Consider the following 25,137-nt stretch of genomic DNA (forward strand, 5'->3'; position numbering starts at 1 on the left):
TTTTTTGGCATTTGTTATAATACGCAATGCGCAAAAGATTTTTGTTTATATTATGTATTTTAAGTTTTGTTCTATAAATCATACGAGTACTTTATTTTAACCAAATATTACTGTCATTTTTATTATGTATGTACTTTAAATCATTATAAAGGCTTTAGATCTTTGCTTGAGTCTATTTTTATTACCACAAAAAAATAAAACTTTAAGTTAAACCAACATTTTTTTTTACATTGTAGTTATCAGGCATTTATTATGCACAATGCACAAAATATTTTTGTTTATAGTATGTATTTTAAGTGTTGTTCTTTAACTCATGAGTACTTGAGGTTTTTATTTATATATATATATATACACACACACATATATTTTTACTTTATTTGTACCAGATATTATTGCGTGATTGTTGTTATATATGAATTTTAAGTGATTATAAAGGCTTACGTCTATTTTTATTACCACAAATATATCCAATTACTCGATTAATCGTCAAATAATTCAACTAATCACACGATTATCAAAATAATCGTTAGTGACAACCCTAATTATAACATTTAAACACTTAATAATTTAAATACAATGTTTTTTTTTGTGCATTTTTACAGTAATAAGAATTTTGGAGATACATGTTTTCCATAAAAGATCATCATTTCTGAACATGTATATTTTGGGGTGAGTATGATGATCAATGCAAATATGATATAGTTTTCTGAACAGGTTTTGTGAGCTTCGCCTTGCTGTTACCATCAACTTTTATCATAGAACTATCAAAAAGTAATGCATAAATAAACAAAAATAATGCGTTCACAGTTCAGAAGATGTTTAACCTTAATTTCACAATCTTTCTCTCTATCTCATTCGTCCTGTTTAACCAGAAACAAACTCTACACAAGAACACAGACCCCCCTTTAAACATCAGTTCTGTTGGTGCGGAAACAGAAAAAAGCACTGTGAGCGTCAACAATGCGACAGAAAAGTGTGAAATTGAGTTTGTGCATTTGAGCGCTTGCTTGCGAGTCTGTTTCTAAGCGTTCCCGAAACGCAGCCCGTTCTCCTTTAGACGAACTCTTTCCGAACTTTCAGCAGCCTCCCCCTGATGCCCTGCTCTCGCCGCTAGGACCCCTAGGAGCTGATGATCTGGCCCGACCAGGTCTCGTGTTTGGTTCCTGGTTTCGGGTGTGTGATGAGCACCTCCACGGCCTGGACCTTCACGTTCTTGGGCGGGACAGGACACACCTTATACGTAACCTCGTCCCCCTCCATAGGGACATACTCGCCTTCAATACTGCGGAAAAACAGAGGGTCATTCCATGTCAAATCAACCACATTTCAGAAACTTCCCCTGCTCAATTTCTTTTCTGTAGAAAGACAAACATAAACAGTGATAACAGCCCAAATATTAAATGTAATGAATGTATACTGACGGAGTAATCAATGCTTTTGTAGAGGAGGGTAAATCGACAATTTTCACCTGAGACTTGGAGCCAAATTACAGGAGTGTAAAATGACTTTATAAAGATGGCAGTATCATTATTTTATTTCTACAGAGATTAGTAAGTCTATTAGTGAACTCTGTTGACTTTATCAATGTGTTGCTTTATAAGCCAACGGTGACCGCTCAAAAATGGGGGAAAAGCACTTCTTTCAGTGTTTTTTGACCCAAACAGAGGGTCTTTCCATGTCAAAAAAAACACATTTCAGACAATTCCCTGGCTCAAAAAAAATTTCTGTAGAAAGACAAACATAAATAGTAATAAAAGCCCAAATATTAAATGTATATGGACTGAGTAATCCAATGCTTTGTTGAGGAGGCTCAAACGACAATTTTCATCTGAGATTTGGACAAAGTACACAACTTCATTACTTGAGTAAAAGTTAAAAATACCACTAGTTAAAAATGAATCCGTTACAAGAGAATCCGTTAAAAACTGCTTTTTACTTAAGTGAAAGTAAAGAAGTATTCGTTTTTAAAAGTACTTAAGTCTCAAAAGTTAATTTTCTTTTTTTTTGTCAACGCATTATTGTTGTATAAATGCACATTATGCCATCATGGTTTAAGCCAGTCAGTGATGCTCCATCAGACATACTAGCATACGACTAACTTAAACTCATTTAAATACTTGTAGAAAAGTTACAAAGCTCTTTACAAAGCTGCTGTCACTTTAAGGCCGAATGCACGGATCCAATACACTGATACACTTCTGATATTCTCACACTGTTCACCTTCACTTAAGAAAGAATCAACATTGTTGATGTGAATACTCGACAAAATTAACATTTTGACATCCGTCTTCTACCACTTTTGCTCTAAACTGATCAGTGTTAAATAAATGCTGTGAAATCATTGAACTTCACGAGACTCTACAAGAGTGATTCCTGAAAGGCTTTCTGCAACAACAAAAACACCTTTAAAAGAAGAAAAAATCATCCACTGACTTTCAAAGCTGCGACAGAAACGACTTTCGACTTCGAGGACCTTGATAGAAATGTAGAGGAGCAAAAAGTACAATATCATACTCAAGTAAAGTACAGATACTCAACAAGTGTACTTAAGTACAGTACTCAAGTAAATGTGCTTAGCTACTGTCCAGCTCTGGATTTGGAGCCAAATTACAGGGGTGTAAAATGACTTTATAAAGATCAGTAAGTCTATTAGTGAAATCTGTTGACTTTATCAATGTGTTGCTTTATAAGCCAACGGTGACCGCTCAGAAATGGGGAAAAAGGCACTTCTTTCAGTGTTTTTTGCCCCAAGTTTGCATGCCTGTAAGTATTAAAGGTATTAAAACTTTTATTTATTTATAAATGTTTGATTTACTCACTCTGAGATGTGCACGTAGATGTCCTCTCCGCCGTGGGCCGGTCTGATGAAGCCGTGGCCCTGCGAGCGAGAGAAGTTTTTACACACACCTTTGAAGACGGGACCTGCGTTAGCGCGCACAGTCCTGCAGACACACACACAACACCATCTCAGGGCACTTCAAAGCTATTTCACGCAAGCGTTAAATGATATACAGTCCCTGACAAAAGTCTTGTCGCTTGTGTACAAATTGACCTAAAGTGCCGCTGAAAAATATTTCTAATCAAGATTTTTTACAAGAAATGGCTCATTTTAATCCCACTAGCTTTTGTGATAATGTTTCAGTGAAAAACTAAACTTTCAAAAAGTATTCTAATATTCACAGCTTGGTAAAGCCCATTGAGTCAATTTTTGCAAAGACATAAGTGTTGTCACTTTATCATATGAGCTTCACCTGTGACTAATAATGGACCAATTAGGTCTCAAGTGTGTATAAAAAGAACCCCAGTACACTAGACCTTCACATCAACTGCAACTAGACCTCTGCAAACATGCCTAAGATTCACCCTGAGACTAAAGTTTTGATTATCAAGAGGCTGAAGACCAGATCCACTGCTGATGTGGCAGACACCTTCAATGTGTCTCAGCGTCAAGTACAGAGGATAAAAAAAGATTTGAAGAGACTGGAGACGTTTTTGACAAGCCCAGGTCAGGCAGACCCCGCAAGACAACTGCTCGAGAGGACCGTTTGTTGGCTCGAAAATCCAAGGCCAGCCCATTTTCCACTGCAGCAGAGCTCCACGAGACCTGGTCACCTGAAGTCCCTGTGTCAACCAGAACAGTTTGTCGGATTCTGTCTCGAAATGGCCTCCATGGTCGAATCAGTGCCCAGAAGCCAGCACTAAACAAAAGACAATTGAAAAACCATGTGGCATTTGCCAAGGCCCACAGCCTGCTAAAAGGATGGACGCTGGAAAAGTGGCAGAAGGTGGATTTTTCAGATGAATCTTCTGTTGAATTACACCACAGTCGCCGCAAATATTGCAGGAGACCTACTGGTGCCCAAAAGTATCCGAGATTCACCCAGAAAACAGTGAAGTTTGGTGGCGGAAAAATCATGGTCTGGGGTTACATCCAGTATGGGGGTGTGCGAGAGATCTGCAGGGTGGAAGGCAACATCAATAGTCTAAAATACCAAGAAATCTTAGGTACCTCTTATATTCCCAACCATAAAAGAGGCCAGATTCTGCAGCAGGACGGTGCTCCATCGCATACTTCCATCTCCACATCAAAGTTCCTCAAGGCGAAGAAGCTCAAGATGCTCCAGGATTGGCCAGCCCAGTCACCAGACATGAACATTATTGAGCATATGTGGGGTAGGATGAAAGAGGACGCATGGAAGACGAAACCAAAGAATATTGATGAACTCTGGGAGGCATGCAAGACTGCTTTCTTAGCTATTCCTGATGACTTCATCAATAAATTGTATGAATCCTTGCCAAACCGCATGGATGCAGTCCTTCAAGCTCATGGAAGTCATACAAGATATTAAATTTGGATCTCACAGCACCACAACTTAATTTGCTGACATATTTTTGTATTTGCAGTAAATTTGTTCAATTTCTGTATAGGCGACAAAACTTTTGTCTTGCCAAAATTTGACCTTTCTGTCTTGATTAAATGATAAATATTTTTTCTGTGAAAATTATTTATTTCAGTGCATTAAACATCATTTGGGAGGGTTTTAGCTTTTCATATGAGCTATTGCTAACACTAATTAATTAATTAAAAGTCAGGTTAATATCAGGTATTTCTAGAAAATAGATAAGCGACAAGACTTTTGCCAGGGACTGTATGGCGATATAAATATGTGACGATATGTATCATTGATGGAAACCATATGATTCACGATATATAGTTGTTTTATCCAAGGCTCAGCTGGCTGTAGTCAGCCTATTTATAAGGTATAATTCCCCTAAACACACATTTACAAATGTACATAAATGTTTCTCTGTCACTCATCATGTACTCGGCATCATGTCGTTTTTCTTTTAACTTCCAAAAACAAATGAAGATATTCTTTATAAAAACCTGAGGGATTTCTGTCCCTCCATTCAAAGTCCATTATTCCTCTCAAACTTAAAAGAGCCACACAAAAAAAACTAGTTTAAAATAATAATATTTTAATAATAAAAAAGTGGTTTTAAAAAAATTATTTTGGTCTTAAAATATCAGGATACATAAAATAAAAATCGTATAACGTGCTACCATTTAAATGTTTTGGGTCGGTAATAATTTTATTTTATTTATTTATTTGTGAAAGAACTTAAAGAAATTAATAGATTTACAGCAGGGATGCATTAAATTGACATTTTAAAATATATTCAAATAGAAAACTGAAATTTTATATTTTAATAATATTTCACAATATTACAGCTTTTGTTGTATTTCTAATAACATAAATGCAGCCTTGGTGAGCAGAAGAGACTTCTTTAAAACATTAAAAATCAAACCGTGCTGAAACTTTTGACCGGTAATATATGTATGTGTGTGTGTGTGTGTGTGTGTGTATATATATGCTCATTCAGCAGGTCAACACTTACATTTGTGTGTGTGTGTGTGTGTGTGTGTGTGCGTATATATGCTCATTCAGCAGGTCAACACTTACATTTGTGTGTGTGTGTGTGTAATGTTGACTTGCTGAATGTTAAAAGGATCCGGTCTATAGACTATGTTCATTATCAATTATTTGCTAATGCAACAATAAACTAGCTAGTAGGCAGTAAGTTAATGTTTTTATTTTATTTTTTATAATTACTTTGCTGATTTACAACATGATCAAAACACTACTTTAATGACAACATTTCATATAACAGGTCAAGTGACAAAAAAAATCATAGTCTTTAGGCAGATTTCTATTTCCCCTGACCTGCGTCTCACGCCTTTAAAACTCAATGTGTGTGAATGTGATGGAGCTCATCCAGCGTGTAAACGGGTGTAGGGATGGGATCGTGACTGTGTGTGTGTGTGTGTCTTACGCAGAGTACGTGCGCGTGCGTTTGGTGGGCAGAGGGCTCGGTAACTCCCCGGGCTGCGGCGCGGCTCTATCCCAGACGCGGCTGCCCTCGCGCAGGAACGGGAAGGACAGCGCCAGCGGCGGCGGCGAGCGCGGAGAGCGCGGGGACGGGTCGGTGGGGGACGGCAGGCTCGGATCCGCCATTACGGAGGCTTGCAGAAGACGACCTGCTGGGAGAGACACACACAACTCAACTCAACTCACACACACATCCAGCGCGACGCTTCCTTTCCCACTGACGCACACAACCGCGTGTTTATTGACAAAACGCTCTGCTCTGCGTGTGTACTTTGCTCAGTGTTTTTTATTTGCAGGGGAACAGATTGTTCTGCGAGTAGTGACATGCACTGACATTTTCTCTGCCCTGCACAAAGGCTCTATGTGTGTGTGTGTGTGTGTGTGTTGACATGCAAGACAGTTTGTGCCCGGGGCGCGTGCCCAGTTCCTCGCGCACAAAACCCTGCATTGTGTTCAGACAGGCCTTGAAGAACAGAAGGCACCGCTCCGAGATCAGCCTGAACTGTACATCACTGGTGGGTGTGTGTGTGTGTGTGTTTTCATCACTTCCACATTTAAAGGCTATGTTTACAAGCACACCACCATACTATATGAACACTTCTTTGTTTTCGTTCGGCTTAAAGCGCACTATGTAGGATTTTTGCCTACCAAAAATCAAAAACCCACCAGGCCAGTGTTATATATTTAGTTCAGTTGAGTTCTTACAATATCCAAACTATTGGAAACATAACATACCCATTTAGACAGGTTTGTTCTTAAAAATATCTGGCAAAAGACACAGGATGCCTATGTGCACAACTATAATCATTTTAAGAAATCTTGTGTACCAACCATAGACCGTAAAAAAATATGGACGACTCGACATCATCCGTTTCCGCTTGCCATATTTGAAGCTTTCAGGCAGCCTTGCACGGCGCGGACATCTTGGGACCGGAGTTGCGCAGTAGAGCGCAGGAAGTAGAGCAGGAAGTACAGTCGCGATATCAAAAGCCCGCCCACACTCTCGCAGATGCAGAACAATTAATTATGTTGGTGTGAAATAAACAGTTATGGAAATGTAGAAATTAAAGCTAAAGCTCCAATCTGCTCCCAAAAATTGGGAGCAGATTAGAGCCATCGATCTCAGCTGTCAATCATGACGTCACACACCCCGTTTTTATAGCATCAAATAACTAACTCAAACTAAACTTATTTTTAAAACGAACACCTGAAATGAAATCATCGTGATGATAACTGCCTTCAGTGACATAAACTAACTTTGGGGGAATTTTTTTTAAGGGTAATTGTATTATTTAGTTTGCCTCGCGTCCATTTGAAATCACAGAGGGGCGGCTATACTGGGACCGGTCACCGGGGGGCGATCGAGGCGCGAAAGCTTCAGTAAAGGAGAGGGAGACTGCAGGCTTGGTACCAACCAAGCGGCAACCTCCCGCGATCTCTCTTGAAGCCAATACGGAAGTAATGTAAACTACAATTCCTCAACTGGCCACTAGGGACAGGCTCCAGAAGGGAGCAGAATCTCATTGAGCCCCATGTTAAAATTCTCAACTTTAAAGCAGAAAAAAACATGTTTACAGCCTGGTACAAATTGTGGTTTTGGCTTATAAGGCTAATTTTGATCTTCATGACAACTCTGAGGGGGGTGAATTTTTTTATAACTCATTCGTTTACGTTATATAAAGCCTTAAGGTTCTGCATAATAAAGGGCGTGGTTACAAGTGGACAGCCATTTATCCGCCGTCTATAGTCATTGCGTCACCTAAGCTCCGCGCACATCCCGCCTTTTTGCCCATTTTCTGTTATCCGAGAGTGACACGCGTTGACTCGCTCACAAGATGGCAACGCCCAGCTCGCCCATACTTTAAGCTTCAGAACGGCTTATGGGAATCCTATGGGTGACGTCACGGACACGACGTCCATATTTTTTTACAGTCTATGGTACCAACAAACAGACTTTTAAATAAGTAGTATGTGTTTTTTTGTTTGTATTGTTTGTTTGTATCGTGTATTTGATCATTGTATGTGAATGTGGACATCAGAGTCCAAGACGAATTTCCCCATTGGGGACAATAAAGTTAAACTGAATTGAGTTGACCTATTTGTAAATTGTGAGAATTTCTATTTTAACCAATGAACCGGGACGTGTGAGGGCGTGGCGTGGAGAATGTACCCCAAACCCAGACGAAAGCTATTGCCATCCAATTTTTTGGGGCGCTCAAACGTTTTAGGGTGCTTTCACACCTGCCTCATTTAGTTCGGTTGAATCGTACTAGAGTTGGTTTCCCTCTTTGGTGCGGTTCGTTTGGTCAGGTCTGAAAGCAGCAATCGCACTCGGGTGCGCACCAAAAGCGGACCAAACAAGCGTACCGAGACCTCCTTGAAGAGCTGGTCTCAGTACGCTTTCAAACGAACTCTGGAGCGGTTCGTTTGTGGTGAGAACGTGATCCGACCTCGAACAGAACCAACTGCAAAAGTACTGATCATTTTTGGACTAAACCAGCTGCCGTAGTTAGCTGCGCTGACATTGTGCAAGATATTATTACCTGATAGATCGTTGGCAATATTTTCGGGAAGATGAGGATGTTAAGAATTTATTAATGCACGCCTCCTCTTGAAGTGACGAGTGATGCGCGCTCGCCGTCTGCAGTGCATTAGAGCGTTGTTTTCACGTCGCATCCGCGCTTCATTATAGAAATGTATTTGCATACTGTGGTAAATACACACAGTGTAGTAGATTATGGCCAGGGACAAAACCAGCCCGCAGTCGTCTCTCCATAGTGTTATTATAGTTTGCTGACTTTGCCTCTTCTGTTGGCATTTTCCCACACGTAAATTCTGACCAATCGAAAAGCAGTTTAGGAAATACGCCATGGCCAATGAGTGATGTGGATGTTGTCACGTGCCTGTGTTTTGGTTCGTTTCAACTGGTTCGGACCAAAGCAATCAGTGTGGTGTGAAAAGGATCCAAAAAAGCTGAAAAATGCAACAATGTATAATTGTTTGCCCTTGGTTCGGACTAAATGAACCGAACTAGAGATGTGAAAGCACCGTTAAAATGCTCAAATGTACACCAGGGGAGGGGTAGCCCTAGCTAACTCTACTTTGAAGCTTTAATTATGAAACCCTGCCTATGGCCCTGATGGTGTAATTGATTGACACACCTAATCTAGGCACAGAGTGACAATGCTCAGCTGCAGAAACATGTTCTGAGACTCATATATTAGGTTGTCTTCTGTGAGCTTTGACGCAATTCGAACACTGGCTGTGAGGTGACCTTGAGTGCCTTGAAAGGCAGCTATAAATAAAAGGCATTAGTGGAGCAAAGGCATCGCTATAGTTCTCTTCTTCTTCTGGACGATGTGTGCTATAATGTCTTTTCTGAGCGATCAAACCTTCCTTAGGTGTCTAAAATCCCATTGACTTGCAATGGCGGAATGTTTGACAATTTGAATTCCAACTGTCACTTTCTGTCACGCGCACACACACACACACACACACACACACACACACACACGTGAACGCACACACACACACGAGCGCGCGCACACACACACACCCACGCCCCATCTTATCAAGAAACTAATAAGTAATGATGACCTAAAATCTTCATATACACCCACACCCTAGCAACCAGTTTCAGCACCCTAGCAACCACCCCATAGACTTCTATTAAAAAATAGATGAGAGGGATATAAATGAATATCAGAGACATTTGATTTGTGCAGACATGCAGTGTCTATTAGTTTGACATGACTGCCTAGCCACGCCCTAGCAACCCAAACCCAAAGAGGGATATCTTCAAATCTGAACATCATAGGATTGGTTTATTATATCATTCATACTGGCAAGCAGCCTTTAGAGTATCATCAGCATCGGCAGCTGCCAAGACACTCCCTAGCAACCAAACAGAGTACCCTAGCAACTGTTTAGCAAGAGCCATATCTGTGCATCGGAACAACGTAGAGTCATGGGGGTTGGCTCTTTTGACTGATGCTTGCAAACAGGACTTCCAACATGCTACACATGCTAGCAGTGAATAAATGCTAATCGTGTTAAGTCATGCTAAGGACACTGTAAGGAACAAAACTTGATAGTAACGATCTGACAACTGCCTAGCAACAACCCAGAATACTATAACAACCACTCCGATTAACTTCGTAACGGCCTAGCAAAGCCTTAGCAACCACCCCGAACACCCTAGCAACCAAACAGAGTACCCTAGCAACTGTTTAGCAAGAGCCATATCTGTGCATCGGAACAACGTAGAGTCATGGGGGTTGGCTCTTTTGACTGATGCTTGCAAACAGGACTTCCAACATGCTACACATGCTAGCAGTGAATAGATGCTAATCGTGTTAAGTCATGCTAAGGACACTGTTAGGAACCAAACTTGATAGTAACGCTCTGACAACTGCCTAGCAACAACCCAGAATACTATAACAACCACTAGCAACCACTCAGATTAACTTAGCAACCACCTAGCAAAGCCTTAGCAACCACCCAGAACACCCTAGCAACCACCTAACAACCGCCCATAAAACCCTAAAAACATTATAGATAGATAGATAGATAGATAGATAGATAGATAAACAGACAGACAGACAGATAGACAGACAGACAGACAGATAGATAGACAGACATTTGCAGCATGTCTATTTTGATTACTTGGCTGCAGTTTAATAAAATTGGAATCAAAATTTTAACTTTTTTTAATTTTTTTAATTTTTATTAAAGGGAATATAATGAGGTCGCACATGCATACCATCATCTACTGTTTGAAAATAAGCATACAGAGGTTGTCTCCCAAATGACATTCACTCGATATACTACACTGTCTAGTCGGTGTACGGCATTTAGACAGCTATAGCTAGTCATCCTTTATTCCACAATTATAATTTTTTTCCCGCGTTTAATAAGTGTGACATCATCAGGGTATTTGAAGTGCGCTTCGTAAGGACTTTGCTGTGTGAACACACACCTTTAAATACTACAAAACGGCATAGAACAGTGCGCAAATGATGCACCATAGAGGTTATTAAATATGCAGTAGGAGCCTATACATAGGAAAGCGCACTGAGATCAAAAACTGCACTTCAGTTGTCATGATTATGATGACGATATCCAGGAGGTTCGCGCGCAGTGACGCGAAATCTGTCCTCGTGACGTCAGAGCTGATGGTTATGCTGTTATTATACAACACGCGACTCCGCGTACAATGGCATTCCCGGCGCAAGAAACATCACACGATCCACCGTCACTGTCCTGTGCCACTTCTGGCGCACACAAGCGCGTTAATTGGGCGTCACTTCAAATGAGAATAAAGTGCTTACACTGTGACGTGTTTAACACTGTGACGAGATGGAATTCTGACCCAACATTCCAGAACAGAAAACAAATGGAATGTTTTTATTCCCGCTATTAATGCGTTCCGCGTCACTGCTTCCAGAATGTTCCTGATGGAGGAAATCTGGGATGTGCCTCGAAACCTCGGCGGCTGGTTTACTAGACAGCATACTGAGAGCATTATATGCGATTATTATGAAACAGCGCAATATAAAGCCTGCAAATACAGCTGTCTAAGCAGGGAGCGCGTTAAGTTTTAAAGTGTTCTGAGCAAAAGTAACTTTAATCATTATGTTGTTTCTATGGCACACACACATTACGGGAACAAACACAGGCACGTGAAAGAAGGAAAGCATAAACTTACCGCGGGAGTTCACAGCATATGCTTCTGTCCCGTCCTGTCGAGCGCCGTTATATAAGCGCAGTCCGCAGAGAGGAGCTCGTGTGATGGAGGAGATCCCCGTTTACCGGGAGAACCGAGCGACGCGTTCACTGAAGCAGCATCACCGAGTCCCGGTGCTCTGATGACGCGCGGCTGGAGCCGGTAAATGAGTCACTAATGTCAGAGAGATTATGTCAAAATTAGCTGACACTTAATACGTAAAACAACATAAAAAAAACCTAATTTAGGCTGTACATTTTTTATTTTTATACAATTTTCCACACACACACACACACACACACACACACACACACACACACACACACACACACACACACACACACACACACACACAAAATAATGTCACGAGAGATTATGTAAACATCAGCTGACAGAATGAATCAAAACAATACACTTCATTACATAAAACAATATAAAATGAATAAAAAAAACAACAACTTCAGTCTGTACAGTTTTTTTTATTTGTATACAATTTTTCCAAAACAAACAAAACCATAAACATGACCTCACAAAAAATCTTCCATTCGGAGTCAAAAATACATTTTTTTGTCTTGTAAAAATTAATTTATCTATAAAGTAAACTCTGTAGGTCACAACAAACCTGTATTTAGACACACAATATCGCAATCCTCCAAACCACAGCAGAAGAAATCATTTTAAATCATTACAGACGACTCTTTATTAAGCGTCTCCCATTGGTCAGCACGTTCTGCTCACTGATTGGTCCACAGAGCTTCAGTTCATGATGGAGGAAATGAGTGTGAATGTTTATAATCGCAGACTGTTAATTGTTCCACCAGGACAAAAGACCCAGCCCTGGTTCACTCACAGATCCCTGCAAAAGAAAAGCACAATACGAGTTATATATATTAATATATGTGTTATTTTCCCATTTAGTGACTGACAGCGCTCCTGTCCCAATGCCGAGATAAAGGCTAAGTGTGTAGTCGCTGTGTGTAAACATGAGGGTCATTGCAGATCTAGTGTGCATTCACTAAGTACTTAACAATTAAGTATTCCTCAAAATTAATAAAATCTGTGAAAGGCAAAATCAGACACTATGCAAACCTCCAGCAATCGCATATTTTGAGTAAATCATATTTGTGTAAGCATTCAGTCTGACTTTACTGACCGATGTCTTGCTGCCGACCTCTAATGACTCAGGTAAACCATACGCAAAAATACTTCAGTTTGTGTTGTTATTGGGGAAGAAAGTGTTACCTGAGGATTATCATCTACTTATAATGACTTATTAGTATGTATTATTATCTACTTTTGGTGTGAAAGGGTCTTCACATTTGTTGTTATATAAAAAAACAAGCCCAGCCCAGTAGGGGTGTGCCATATCATATCGTCCGCGATAATACCCGTATACATTTTTATCATTTACATGATAAAAAAAAGTGTCATATCGCGATATCAATGATATAGCGACGCGATGACGTATTTACTTTCCCTAGCGCGCACAACACCTGTCTGAGAGAGAAGAGCAGCACGTCAGCCTCCGACGATGATGATGATGATGCTACTCGGTTGCAAGAGGTCAGCTCTCTTGACAACTGACATTACATTGTCAGCTTAAAGCTGTTATTGATGTTTGCCGCGCAATATTTGACCGGAAGGGTAACATTGACGGATATTTTCATCAGTTACGGCTAGTTAGATCTAGCATTGTGCACGCTTCGAATGAGACACCGAGATAAAGTAAGTAGTGTATAAAGTAAGTAGTTTATTTGAATGAATGGATTATAGCATTTATTTGAATTAGAGAGAGAGAGAGAGAGAGAGAGAGAGAGAGAGAGAGAGAGAGAGAGAGAGAGAGAGAGAGAGAGAGGGAGGGAGAGAGAGAGAGAGAGAGAGAGAGAGAGAGAGATTTGTAAATGTGGGGCTGCGTCTGTTCAGCGTCTCTCTTAACAATTCAGTTATGCAGACAGATGTGCGTTTATTACTGTAAAATAGCGACTAACCCCTAGCCTAGAAGCGGCAGCAAATTTAATCTGCTGCGAGTGTCGTCTAGCAACTCTCAATACCCTTCTGAGTTGTATTCGCCAAACTCTTGCCGGGCCAATCACATCGTGTATAGAGTCGGTGGGCGGGGCTTAACATAATGACGATGGCCGAGTTGCGTTTGTGTGCTTCTAGTAAACACAGAAACTGGTGAACGGCGGTCTTTCGAATCAGCTTTGACCGCGACTCTGGAAGACTTGGAGTTAAGCTTTTCTCTGAGAAAAGAACAAAGAACGGCACTGAAGTCATTCTTAAAAAGGGAAGATGTGTTCTGAGTTTAGCCGACCGGATACGGCGAATGTTTAATCTGTCAGCGAGCTCTGCTTCACCTTCGTTGCTCTGGTTGGTGTAGCGCTATCCTATCGCGTGCAGAGGGAGTTTGAAAGACAACCGTTTATCCGCCCCTCGGATTGAGCCGTCAATGGAGAGTTTCCAGACCAAACATCTTGATGTGGCTCTGGCTTGTCAGGCTAACTAACCCCATCATTGCTGAGCAATATAATGTAGTGATACAGTAGCTTAGCTATTTTGTTTCTAAAAGTTGCGGGGCAGGGTTGATAACTAGTTTCCGTGCTCCTGAATCTGCAGCGCGATCTCTGTGTGCGAGTGACGTGTGTGTGTGTGTGTGTGTGTGTGTGTGTGCGCTTCATAATGAAAACAGCTCATTAATACAGAACGGTATTTTAGCTAACTTGGAATTACCTCTGCTATTGTACACCTTCCAGCCAATCAGAATTGAATATTCAGACAGACCATGGCATAAATTACTTCATTGCTAAACTAAATGTTATAATATATATATATGTAGGTTTTTTATTTTATTTTAAGATTTCCAGTGAAAACACTAGTAACTTGTACCTTCTGAAAGTAGATTTACACTTTGAATTAAATATTCTCTCATCATTGACATTAGCTCATTGGAAAAGGATAAACAATGCCGTTAATTTTGTTTGCAATAATAAATGCTGCTGTCTACCAGCTGCAATAACCAATAAAACTTTGCTCCATATATATTTTTTTCTATATCGTCATAAATATCGTTATCGCAAATATTCTTGAAATATCGTGATATAATTTTGAGGCTATATCGCCCACCCCACAGCCCAGGTGGAAAAAAAGTAACGCAAAAGTAACGGGGTAACGCAAAATTATAATGCATTGCACAATATTATCGGCATGACATCGGAATCAGCCGATAAACACTTAAAATATAAAAATCGGCAGATATGAAAAAATTATGCCGATTTGCCTTGCGGATATGATAACGTGTTGATATGCGCCTGCAATAACTCGCGTGTGCGAGGAGTGCTACAGCAACGAGACCATGAGCACTGCGGTCCTTCTTCAAGTGTAAACAAGAAAATACATTGTAAAGTGATTTATATTGACTGTTTTTAAATGCTGCCTTGAATTTCTGAATGCGCATACAGAAGGACGGGACTGTCAGCAGCAGATTTTCCACGGTTTCACAACATGCCTAAAACGAGCCCAATCGCGTCGCCCCACTCTCTAGCCTCGCGCTCAGCAGCCGCCACAGCAGCAGAAGCTCCTCCAGGTCCTAGTGCCCGCCCGTCAGACCGCTATATATATACACATGTAGTGGGCGCTGTTGTTACAGTAATACAATGAAAAGTACAATACACAAATAAATTAAAGTTACTTCTTGTTCTGAATAAACAAATCAGTAATGATGTCAAATCAAACCTTTTAGTAAGGAGATCTCAGAAATCTGAAAACAGAATGTAATTTTTTTTTGCTCAAAATGGTAAAACCAAAAAAATATCGGCATCGGCCAAAATGAGCTGGGGGAAAAAAACAAACAATTCGGCATATCGGATATCGTCAAAAATCCAATATCGTGCATCCCTAAATACTTTTCAAAGAAACTTTCCCTAACACTGCCCATAAAGGCACTAAAGACGTCGATACAAAGCCCATCTCACTACAGCGGCTCTACAATCATTTATGAAGAGGCCAGAAGAGATTTAGTGCGCAAAAAAACATAAATAATGACTTATATAGTGATGGGCCGATTTAAAACAATGATTTGAACCGTTATGAGTCAGTGAATCGATTCATGATTCGGATCGTGTGTCAAACTGCTGAAATCACGTGACTTTGGGGATCCGAATCATGAATCGATTCACTGACTCATAACGGTTCGAAGCTTTGTTTTGAAATCGGCCATCACTGAAGATGAACGGAGGTCTGACGGGTGTCCAACGACATGAAGGTCAGGAAATAATGACAGAATTTACATTTGTGGCTGAACTAACCCTTTAAGTTATGAAAATAATATTTGCGTGGAAATTAGAGAGAACAGTCACGGCATGTTCCGATTCTATCATTTTAAAAAAACATTCTTGGAATGTTACTTTAGAATGTTCTTGGAACATTCCGAAACAAGTAACATTTTCAAATTAAAACGAGCGCCCAACTAAAAATGTTTCCGACTAGCGTTTTTTTTTAGTAAAGACCATAAACATTGACCAAACGTTCTATTAACGTTCCTGGAAGAACGTTTGTTCATAACCTTGCCAGGTTTATTCCAAGTATGTTTTATTGCTAATATACTCACTACGAGTGTGTATGGCGCCTCTTTCAGCGGCGCAGCGTCCTCCGGGCCTGCAGGCGGCGCTGTGCTGGTGGAGCCGGCTGCACTCGGGGCTTCCTTCTCAGAGCTGGGACCCGTGGGCGACGTGTCGATGAAGACCTCGTCCACGACCCGGAAGCGGATCTCTTCACCCTGGTCCATGTAGAGGTCGTGAGTACCCTCGTCTGTTTCGTACTCCCACATCCACACCTGCTCCGCCTCATCACTGCGGCAACCGTGAAGGAACACAGCATGATGAACATAGATGAACACCGATCAGGCATAACATTATGACAGGTGAAGTGAATAGCACTGATGATCTCTTCATCACGGCTCCTGTTAGTGGGTGGGATATATTAGGCAGCAAGTGAACATTTTGTCCTCAGAGTTGATGTGTTAGAAGCAGGAGCAATGGAAGAAGGTGGCCTGGTCTGAGGAATCACGTGTTCTTTCACATTACGTGGATGGCCGGGTGTGTGTGGCTTACCTGGGGAACACATGGCCCCAGGATGCACTATGGGAAGAAGGCGAGCCGGCGGAGGCAGTGTGATGCTTTGGGCAATAATCTGCTGGGAATCCTTGGGTCCTCCATCCATGTGGATGTTACTTTGACAAGCTCCACCTACCTAAGCATTGCTGAGACCATGTTCAGCCTTTGATGGAAACGGTATTCTGGTGGCTGTGGCTCTCCCAGCAGGATAATGCTCCTGCCACAAAGCACAAACGCTTCAGGAATGGTTTGAGGAGCACAAAAACCAGTTTGAGGCGTCGACTCGGCCTCCTAATTCCCCAGATCTCAATCCAATCAAACATCTGTGGGATGAGCTGAACAAACAAGTCCGATCCATGGAGGCCCCACTTTGCAACTTAAAAAAAAAAGTCCTGTAAGGACTTACAGGACTTAAAAGTTCTTTTAAGTCCTGTAAGTTGTGCCACACCTCACAACTTACAGGACTTAAAAGATCTGTTGCTAATATCTTCGTGCCAGACACCACAGCACACCTTCAGTGGAGTCCAGAGACGTGTCAGCAAAAGGGGGACCGACACAATAATAGGAAGGAATGGTCATAATGTTATGCCTGTTTGGTGTGTATATGAGGTTATATGTATATAAAATATTGAAAAATATAAAGTTTAGAAGTGATAATTCAGGATACAATTTAGCCGGTTGCTGTAGCGACTCAGGCGGGATTATGATGTCATCAAAGAATCCGAGGCTCACTGTGGAATCAAACACACACACGGATCATTCACCTCGAAATCACCTTAGAATCATTTGAATCATCCCCCACAAAGTGTGTTCTAAATTCCAAATTAAGTCATCATTCCGTAAATAAAGTTCTAAATCTTAAAATCTAATGGAATAAAGGTTTGATTAAGAATATGAACTGTAATTATGAGCATGTACATTAATTTATTATAGTATCATTACTGTATACTATTTTATTTTATTTATTTTCCATAAATTTTAGTTTTAATTAAAGGTTTGGTAATTGTTTTTTAGCAGTTTAAGCTTTTGAAAAATGATTTAAAATTCTTATTAGAGTTTAACTATTGTTAATCTTAAATGTAATAAAAAATAAAAAATATTAAAAAAATTAAAGAAACAAAAAAGTTAAAAAAAAAATGTGTTTTAGTTAACTATAACACGGATGCAAATGGGTGAGGGGTAAAAAAAAGTGAGAACACTGCGTGGATACAGAACACATTCTCTGAGGTCAGGACAGTTGTGTGTCTATATATATATATGGGCCGGGACTTTAACGCGTTAATTAATTACGCAATTTATTTTTTTATTTTTATCACACTTATTTTTGCACCGCGGAACGTTTTTCAATGAATGAGTTTCGACGGACCGATTATACTGGAACACCAACTAGTGCTCCGGAGTCACGACAACAACAAACCATAGTGAACATGAGCGAAGAAGCTGATGAGACCGCTCTGCTCGGCCCCGTTGATGGGAAATATTGTTTTAAAAAACGAAAGAATGGAAGCGTCGTCAAGAGCATGGTTGTGTCCAAGCTATACAACAAGGAATTAGCGTATCACCGCAGCACATCGAGCCTCAAATATCACAAATACCCTTTTGCTAAACTTAATGGCAAACATTGGACTGGTCTGCTGGACTGAAATAAATAAACAATATTTTGTTGATTAAGCTTATGTATTCAGTCATTATTCAATGGTATACTAAAAATCCATGTACTTTTCATGCTAATTTTTAGACACTGTTGAGTATCTTTGCACCAATTCTAAAAGTGTTTGTGTCTTATGAAGAGCAAACAACCCTTTAGAAAACACAAGAAAATGATTTATTAGATGTGGGAGCTGAATACATGAACAAAAAAATAACATTTATGTTGGAAATCATCTTATCTTCTTTATTAAAAGTGAAAACTGAAGATCCCACTGGATACAAATGCATCAGTATGGGATCTTCGTACACCGCCTCGTAAGTTAAATCTTTAGACCCCCCCCCCGTTTTGCCTTAGCTTGCCCATTTTTCTTCAATGCATTTATTTAAATAAAAAACAAAAACAAATTATTACCTTGTAATGTCACTCTTCACAAGACAAGAAAACAAAGATCAGCCTGAGTGGACACACTCCCCCAAAACACACTCATTGGATCTACGTAAATCTCGTAGGTGACCTCTTTTGATCTCAAAAAGGTGAATTCTTCCCTAAAGGTGAATGAGTTTGCATCTATGATAACAGCGAGAGAGCAAAGCATGATGGGTGTTTGGTGTGGCCTCTCTCACCGTGAACGCCCTCTGCACTGCAGCCTTTAATCTTTCCCACCAGAATGGCGTCCAGGAACGGGTGGAAGACCACATACCGAAAATGAACTGCAGGAGAGGGAGAGAGAGAGAGAGAGAGAGAGAGAGAGAGAGAGAGAGAGAGAGAGAGAGAGAGAGAGAGAGAGAGAGAGAGAGAGAGAGAGAGAGAGAGAGAGAGAGAGAGAGAGAGAGAGAGAGAGAGAGAGAGAGAGAGAGAGAGAGAGAGAGAAATGCAAATTAAAAATACAGCCAATTGATGGCTCATATAAGCAAAAAAAATAATAATGCATGCTTGCATGAGGAGGTTTTTCAGGCAATTTGAAAAAGGACATTTCTGCGAAAATGCAGTGGAAGCAGTTTTTCCGCATTTACAGGTCACCTGGTGCGGCAACACATTGCTGCCACCGGGCCTACATATTCGTTTTTCCACTCAATTATGTCATAATAACGAGATGTTATATCGTTTTCACAACATTTTCTTGTAATAAAGAGATGTTATCACATTAAAACGACATATTTTCTCCTAATAAGGACATTGCCTGTGTTGTTAGGGATGTCTAGACTACAAAACATACCTTTATCCACATTAGAGAATCGATATAACCAATGCACCTTTGCCACACTTCTGTTTTTATATTAGTATAAAAGTAGAATACAATAAAGTATATCTGCCTGGCGACTAAACTAAATAATGTACTAGCCATTGGCGCTTCTATTGCCACGTGTGTAGAAAGTTGTGCTCACTTTTCACAATCCACATATGAAAAAACAAAAAAAAAGATATTATATTTAAACAAATACTTAATAATCTAATATTTAAACATAGGCTTATTATGAAAATTAATGGGCTTGGGTTTCTTTAACCATTGTGCGATCATACTTGATCGTTTTTAGCAGATAAGACAAAATTATAAGCGATAAACAGTCTACTTTTATTTGTGTACACTCATAACAACAGAGGCTGTGGATTCAGGGAACGGATTATTCTGCACACACTCCAAACGCGGTCTTCATTTCAAAAATGTGTTTTGTTTATTAAACGCAAAGTTTTTAATTTCAAAAGCATTTCTAAATTACGTTCATTTCAACGAAATTTATTCAACCAAAATAATGAAGTGGTAAAAAATACTTTGAGTTAACACCATTCAAATTCAAACATTTCGTTCCTATTTCTTAAAAATTAATTTTAATGTAATTTTTAGCATGACTTATCACGAGAGGGGAAAAAACGCTTTATTCGCATAACATCAGTTAATGGAAACGGCGCCATGCTGCGATCGTTTTTTGAAGACTAAAAATATAAATTTAAAATATTACAAAAGTGTTGCGCAAATCTGCAATGGAAGCGCAGCTAGTGAGGCTTGCCTTCTTCCCTAGAGCATCCCGGTGCCATGTGTTCCCCGGGTAAGCTTACCTTTAGTGTGAGACGCTCCGTCTCCAGGAAAGATGTAGGAGTCCTCCAGTTTAGTGATGTCATACAGACAGATGCACAGACCCACGTTATACACCACCTGCAGACGCATGGGGCAGTACATGTGTCTGATGGTGAGGATGAAGTGCTGTTTAATGCTAAAATATGTATTTACATGTTGACAAATACCTTATAATGAACTCAAGCTCTTTAATACATTCTGAGGACCTTTTCTCCAACATTTACATGGATGCTGTTTTTTCCCCCATGTTTCCAGTGACCTTCCACTTTTGTGCTTTATTTAGGAACTTTTTAGGTCTAACTAGGTACATTTGAAATTTCGTCTGGCTTTTTTTTCCTTTTCTTGTTTTGCTGTTGTTCACATCAATAAAATAATAAGTCACAAAGATCAGATTGAGTGCATTGTAATGTTAAGTTTTACACGTGCTAAGACAAGTTATTTAGCAGTAAATAATGTGTAAAATATTATTATAATTCTCAAATATTGAAAGTAATGCTCTAGTCTTAAAGGGTAAGTTCACCCAAAAATGTTAACTCTTCCGCCGGAACTAGACTCGTGTACAATTGTTACCTAAAGCCAGTGATTATAGTTTATAAAGTTATAAATATGGATATTTTTCATACAAAAAACGCACCACTTTGCTTCAGAAGGCCTTTATTAACCCCCCGGAGCCGTGTGGAGCAGTTATATGAAGGATAGATGCACTTTTATTGACAAAATATCAGAGTTACTTTTGCAAATAAGTAACGTATTTTCTCATTTATTGACTGAGAGCGCTCATGAAAAATCATAAACATGATGGTTATTGATTGTAGTAATACTAGACCAAATATGAGCATTTACTCACGACTAAGATTTAGTATTCCTCAAAATAAATAAAAAATGTAAAACTCAGAATATCATGCAAACCTGTAATAATTATGTTAAATAATGTACTTATATACATAATACATTTTTCTTTCGGTTTTTCTAAACTGGGTTTGCTTGCTTGCTTGTTTTTCAAATTAAGGTCAGCAGCCAAGACATAATTAAGTGAGATTAATGTACACTGTAAGAAAAATATATAAATCAGGTCTCCAAATGAAAAGTTTCTAGTGACTGAACACATCTAAATTGTTCAGTTAGCCGAATTGAATTTCTGTGAATTAAAATTGCATCCATTCACAGAATTTTAATTCTGCCAACTGAAAAAATCTACATGTGTTCAGTCACTAGAAACTTTTCATTTGGAGACCTGGTTTTTTTTTTTCTTACAGTCAATCAATCAATCAACTTTATTTATATAGCGCTTTTACGATCACGATTGTGTCAAAGCAGCTTCACAGTGTCAAACAGGATAATATTGCGACAAAATTAGATTTGGCTGTACAGCCGTACTGGAGAAAACAGTGATGTTATCAGCTTATTTTAATTTATCATATAGCGACAATGTTGGCAGATCAGTATTATAGTTTATACAATTAAATAAGACCTAATTCATACATTTTATTTGTATAATAAGTTGAATAACTTTAATCATACAGTGGAAAAGAAAGAAAGAAAATAGATAAATAACACAGCAGACAAAGATACCAATATAAAATTAAAGAAAGCACAAGTAAAATAAAATATCTAAGCAAATGGAGCATATTTAAACCAAGAAAATGAGACTAAATTAAAGGGGGATTTTAAAACGATCACAACAAGACAATGTTTTCCTTGCTTTGGCATTCTTCGATACAGAAAGCGTTTGAAGATAATGGTTAAATTCAATAAGAAAAACTTTGAAAAGTGGCTTATGATTAGAAAATGTCCATTTATGAGTATGGAATTTCGCTAATAGAAGAAATGCATTTACACGATTTAGAAAAAGTGATGGGGAAAAAACTAAGTAACGGAATTAGTTACATTTCAGGGAGTACCGCGATATTGATGTAATGCATCGCTGTTAAAAGTAACTTCCCCAGCACTGGTCCTGAACATAGACTGGTCATGAAGCATTAGCCTTGAAGCATGGCTCATTAATGACAGATAAACATGTCTGATAGATATCGTGTCTCTTCACCTTGTTGGCGAGTTTTTTGTTAAGCTCTTCGGCGATCGCCTCGTTCAGCTGCCGATGGAAACTCCACGGGGGGATCCGGACCGTGTCCACCATCTCCACCAGCACGAACATCCTCGACAACACCAGCCAGAACCAGACCCGAACTCTGAACACAACAGAGGAAGAAGTGGCATATACACATCTATATCAGCTACTGGATGAATCCGTCACTCTCTGTGTGTGTCATATCACCTCTCAGTCCTCCTGAAGCTTCGGCAGCCCGCGTGTGAGCAGACAGATGTTGTCCAGCTCCTCCGGTTTATACATTTACACTCTCAATAATCTATAATCCCTCATGATTTGAGCGCACGGCATGACAACAGCCACACATGTGTCGAGTGATCACGACAGCGGCTGACGCTTTACGGCGGCACTGACGTCACGTGACCACATTCGGTGGAAAAAAAAGTGTATCCTCTATTTATTTATTTGATAATGCCACTTGTTTCCTCTGTATGTGTTTATATTACATTTAAAATGTATGTGTTTAATATTACATGATATAGATGTATATCATATTTAATATTATCTTTTTTCTTCTACTCTCTCTCTCTTTCTTGTTGTGTTTGTGAAGCTTTGCATGATGATTTGTAATTTCACTGCTGTAGAAGTTATATCTGTTCTGTCATTTATGTCAGTTTTACTGTTTGATGCATTATATATCTATATATATCACAGAAATACTTATTATTACTTAATACCTATTATATAATTAATTGTATTATTAATTTTCTCTATTTGTTTCCCTCTATTTATCAATTTTTAAAAAGATGTTGATGCTATTTGAATTATTTAAACGACTTGATTGTATTACAGCGTTCATTTCCAAATTTGTATGTATTGTAACTTTGTTTATCTTTGTAAAAGTAGTTTTTTTCTGTTTTCCATACATCATAAACGTCTGTCAAGTGAGTAAAAAAACACATTTAAAATTAAAAGATTTTAAGGCATAAAAATGGTCATCATTTACTTACCCTCAAGTTGTTTCAAAACCTGCAAAGAAACAGAGACATTTATATATGTATTATATATAATTATTCATTTATTTATTTACAGGTGTGGAACAACTTTGCGGATGGCTAAAATGATGACAGACTTCTAATGTTGTAATTTTTGTTTGCACTATCCCTTTAAATGCCCTCCCTTGACTCGTCTTTTGGCTAATACTTATGTTTACATATCTGCAGTCTTTTTAAGTGATCGTCCCAGTGTTTGTGTGGCTCTCCCTGAAATATTCCTCCTAAAAGTCCTGCGATTTACCGGCCATGTAGTATATTTTGGTATATTTTGGGCATGTAGTATATTTTGCCTCAGTAGAGGGCACTGCTAAATAAAAAACATGTTTATAAACACGGTTCAGTCTGTCAGAAATATATCAGAGACTGTGTAAATGTTTAGAAGTTTGGTTCAGTGCAGCGTCAGCCATTAAAATGTCAGTTTTACAACAGATACGATAGTTTGATTAACATTTTGACAAACATAATTATTTACACTGTCTTAAAGAGTGACTTATGAGACATTTCTGTTGAGTTTTGGATTATGTAGGCAATATATAATTTTCTTATGCACTTTATTATTTGTGTTTGAGTCTTTAGCATGACGTCAGGTTACATTTAATGTCAAAACACATTTTTAAAATTGATGTAATGACTTTGCAATAACATGCAGCTGCTTATGTTCTTCGGAAACTCCAATTCCCATCATGCACTTCGCACACGCTGAAGCAAACGTGACCACGCCCCCTGTTGAGTGGACGCTGCTCTCGACCAATAGCCACTCGCTCTTCGCGTTTCCCAGCCAATGGCTACACTGTTGCTATGACATCTTTTATTTTTAGCCTTCCGCAGCACAGCCTCACATATGGAAACATTATGTCGCCAGATTAATTAGAGACGAAGTGAAATAACCATAAACCGGCGTTTGTTGGCACAGGAAGACAAATGAAAATTTCAGTTCAACATATAGATACTAAAACAGTTAAAATGTGCTATATTAAAAGTAAACATAGCTTTATTCGTCTGTAAAAACGAGTATAATAATAGGCCTACTATTTTGGAAGTTTCATGACTTTAAAGCACTTTATCAAATTTATGACCGCTTAAATTATTGTGCATAGAAATATAGGTGGAAAAAGAAAAAGAGGATAATACAACGATTAGAGTACAACTTAAACAAATTGAAAACGCTCCTCTAAGCTTTCCATCTACTGAAGATGAAATTGTTCTGAAATACTATTTAAAATCTTTCTCAAATACAATAAACATATTGTTTTGATGTTGGTGAATTTACATTTAAATGTGCTAAGTAGATACTTACGAAAATTAACCATGTTTTTATTATAGTAAAAGTATAGCCTAGTGACCATGGTTTTAGGCAAATTGATTACCATTTATATAACCACAGATTTACCACAACATGGTTAAACTGTGGTTAGAGTAGCAAAGTTACCAACTAACCATTTGTTTTTTGGTTTTATTTATTGTAAAACCGTGGTTATTCATAACAAAGTATATCTTTATACTTTAGGCACATTCATAGTGTCCAACAATAATGTAATTAAAAGTTATGGATATTGCAGGGTATTATTACTATCGTTATTATT

At 38.9% G+C, this 25,137-nt stretch overlaps 2 protein-coding genes across 5 annotated transcripts; both read right to left on the bottom strand.

Moving 5' to 3' along the window:
• Positions 1-549: 549 nt before the first annotated feature.
• On the bottom strand, positions 550-11,737 carry csdc2b (cold shock domain containing C2, RNA binding b). 3 transcript variants are annotated; one of them, XM_067455675.1, is made up of 4 exons: positions 11,599-11,737; positions 5,836-6,040; positions 2,820-2,942; positions 550-1,282 (listed from the first exon to the last, which is right to left on the bottom strand). In XM_067455675.1, exons 2-4 carry the CDS (start codon positions 6,015-6,017, stop codon positions 1,120-1,122), a joined length of 468 nt encoding a protein of 155 aa, XP_067311776.1. In that variant the 5' UTR covers positions 6,018-6,040; positions 11,599-11,737; the 3' UTR covers positions 550-1,119. The 3 variants fall into 3 exon arrangements, with proteins under 3 accessions (XP_067311776.1, XP_067311785.1, XP_067311768.1); XM_067455684.1 differs by having other exon boundaries at positions 5,836-6,043; positions 11,599-11,736; XM_067455667.1 differs by lacking the exon at positions 11,599-11,737 and having other exon boundaries at positions 5,836-6,609.
• A 338-nt stretch (positions 11,738-12,075) lies between these two features.
• polr3h (polymerase (RNA) III (DNA directed) polypeptide H) lies at positions 12,076-22,904 on the bottom strand. 2 transcript variants are annotated; one of them, XM_067455644.1, is made up of 7 exons: positions 22,728-22,904; positions 22,497-22,641; positions 20,434-20,530; positions 19,002-19,088; positions 17,395-17,458; positions 16,223-16,463; positions 12,076-12,472 (listed from the first exon to the last, which is right to left on the bottom strand). In XM_067455644.1, the coding sequence occupies exons 2-7, from the start codon at positions 22,605-22,607 to the stop codon at positions 12,422-12,424; spliced, it is 651 nt and encodes a 216-aa protein (XP_067311745.1). In that variant the 5' UTR covers positions 22,608-22,641; positions 22,728-22,904; the 3' UTR covers positions 12,076-12,421. The 2 variants fall into 2 exon arrangements, with proteins under 2 accessions (XP_067311745.1, XP_067311755.1); XM_067455654.1 differs by lacking the exon at positions 22,728-22,904 and having other exon boundaries at positions 20,434-20,558; positions 22,497-22,631.
• Between the last annotated feature and the right edge of the window lie 2,233 nt (positions 22,905-25,137).

Source organism: Pseudorasbora parva, chromosome 2, assembly GCF_024679245.1.
Source record: "Pseudorasbora parva isolate DD20220531a chromosome 2, ASM2467924v1, whole genome shotgun sequence".
NCBI lineage: Eukaryota > Metazoa > Chordata > Actinopteri > Cypriniformes > Gobionidae > Pseudorasbora > Pseudorasbora parva.

Bases quoted from the DNA above. Each gene is read 5' to 3' on its own strand.
- csdc2b (XM_067455675.1), bottom strand. From the start codon at position 6,017: ATGGCGGATCCGAGCCTGCCGTCCCCCACCGACCCGTCCCCGCGCTCT. The intron at 2,943-5,835 runs GTAAGACACACA...GTGTGTCTGCAG, and splicing joins CGCACGCGCACGTACTCTGC to GACTGTGCGCGCTAACGCAG. The intron at 1,283-2,819 runs GTGAGTAAATCA...GTTTTTCCGCAG, and splicing joins ATCTACGTGCACATCTCAGA to TATTGAAGGCGAGTATGTCC.
- polr3h (XM_067455644.1), bottom strand. From the start codon at position 22,607: ATGTTCGTGCTGGTGGAGATGGTGGACACGGTCCGGATCCCCCCGTGG. The intron at 20,531-22,496 runs GTGAAGAGACAC...ATGCGTCTGCAG, and splicing joins ACAAAAAACTCGCCAACAAG to GTGGTGTATAACGTGGGTCT. The intron at 12,473-16,222 runs GTGAGTATATTA...TTTCTTTTGCAG, and splicing joins AGGCGCCATACACACTCGTA to GGATCTGTGAGTGAACCAGG.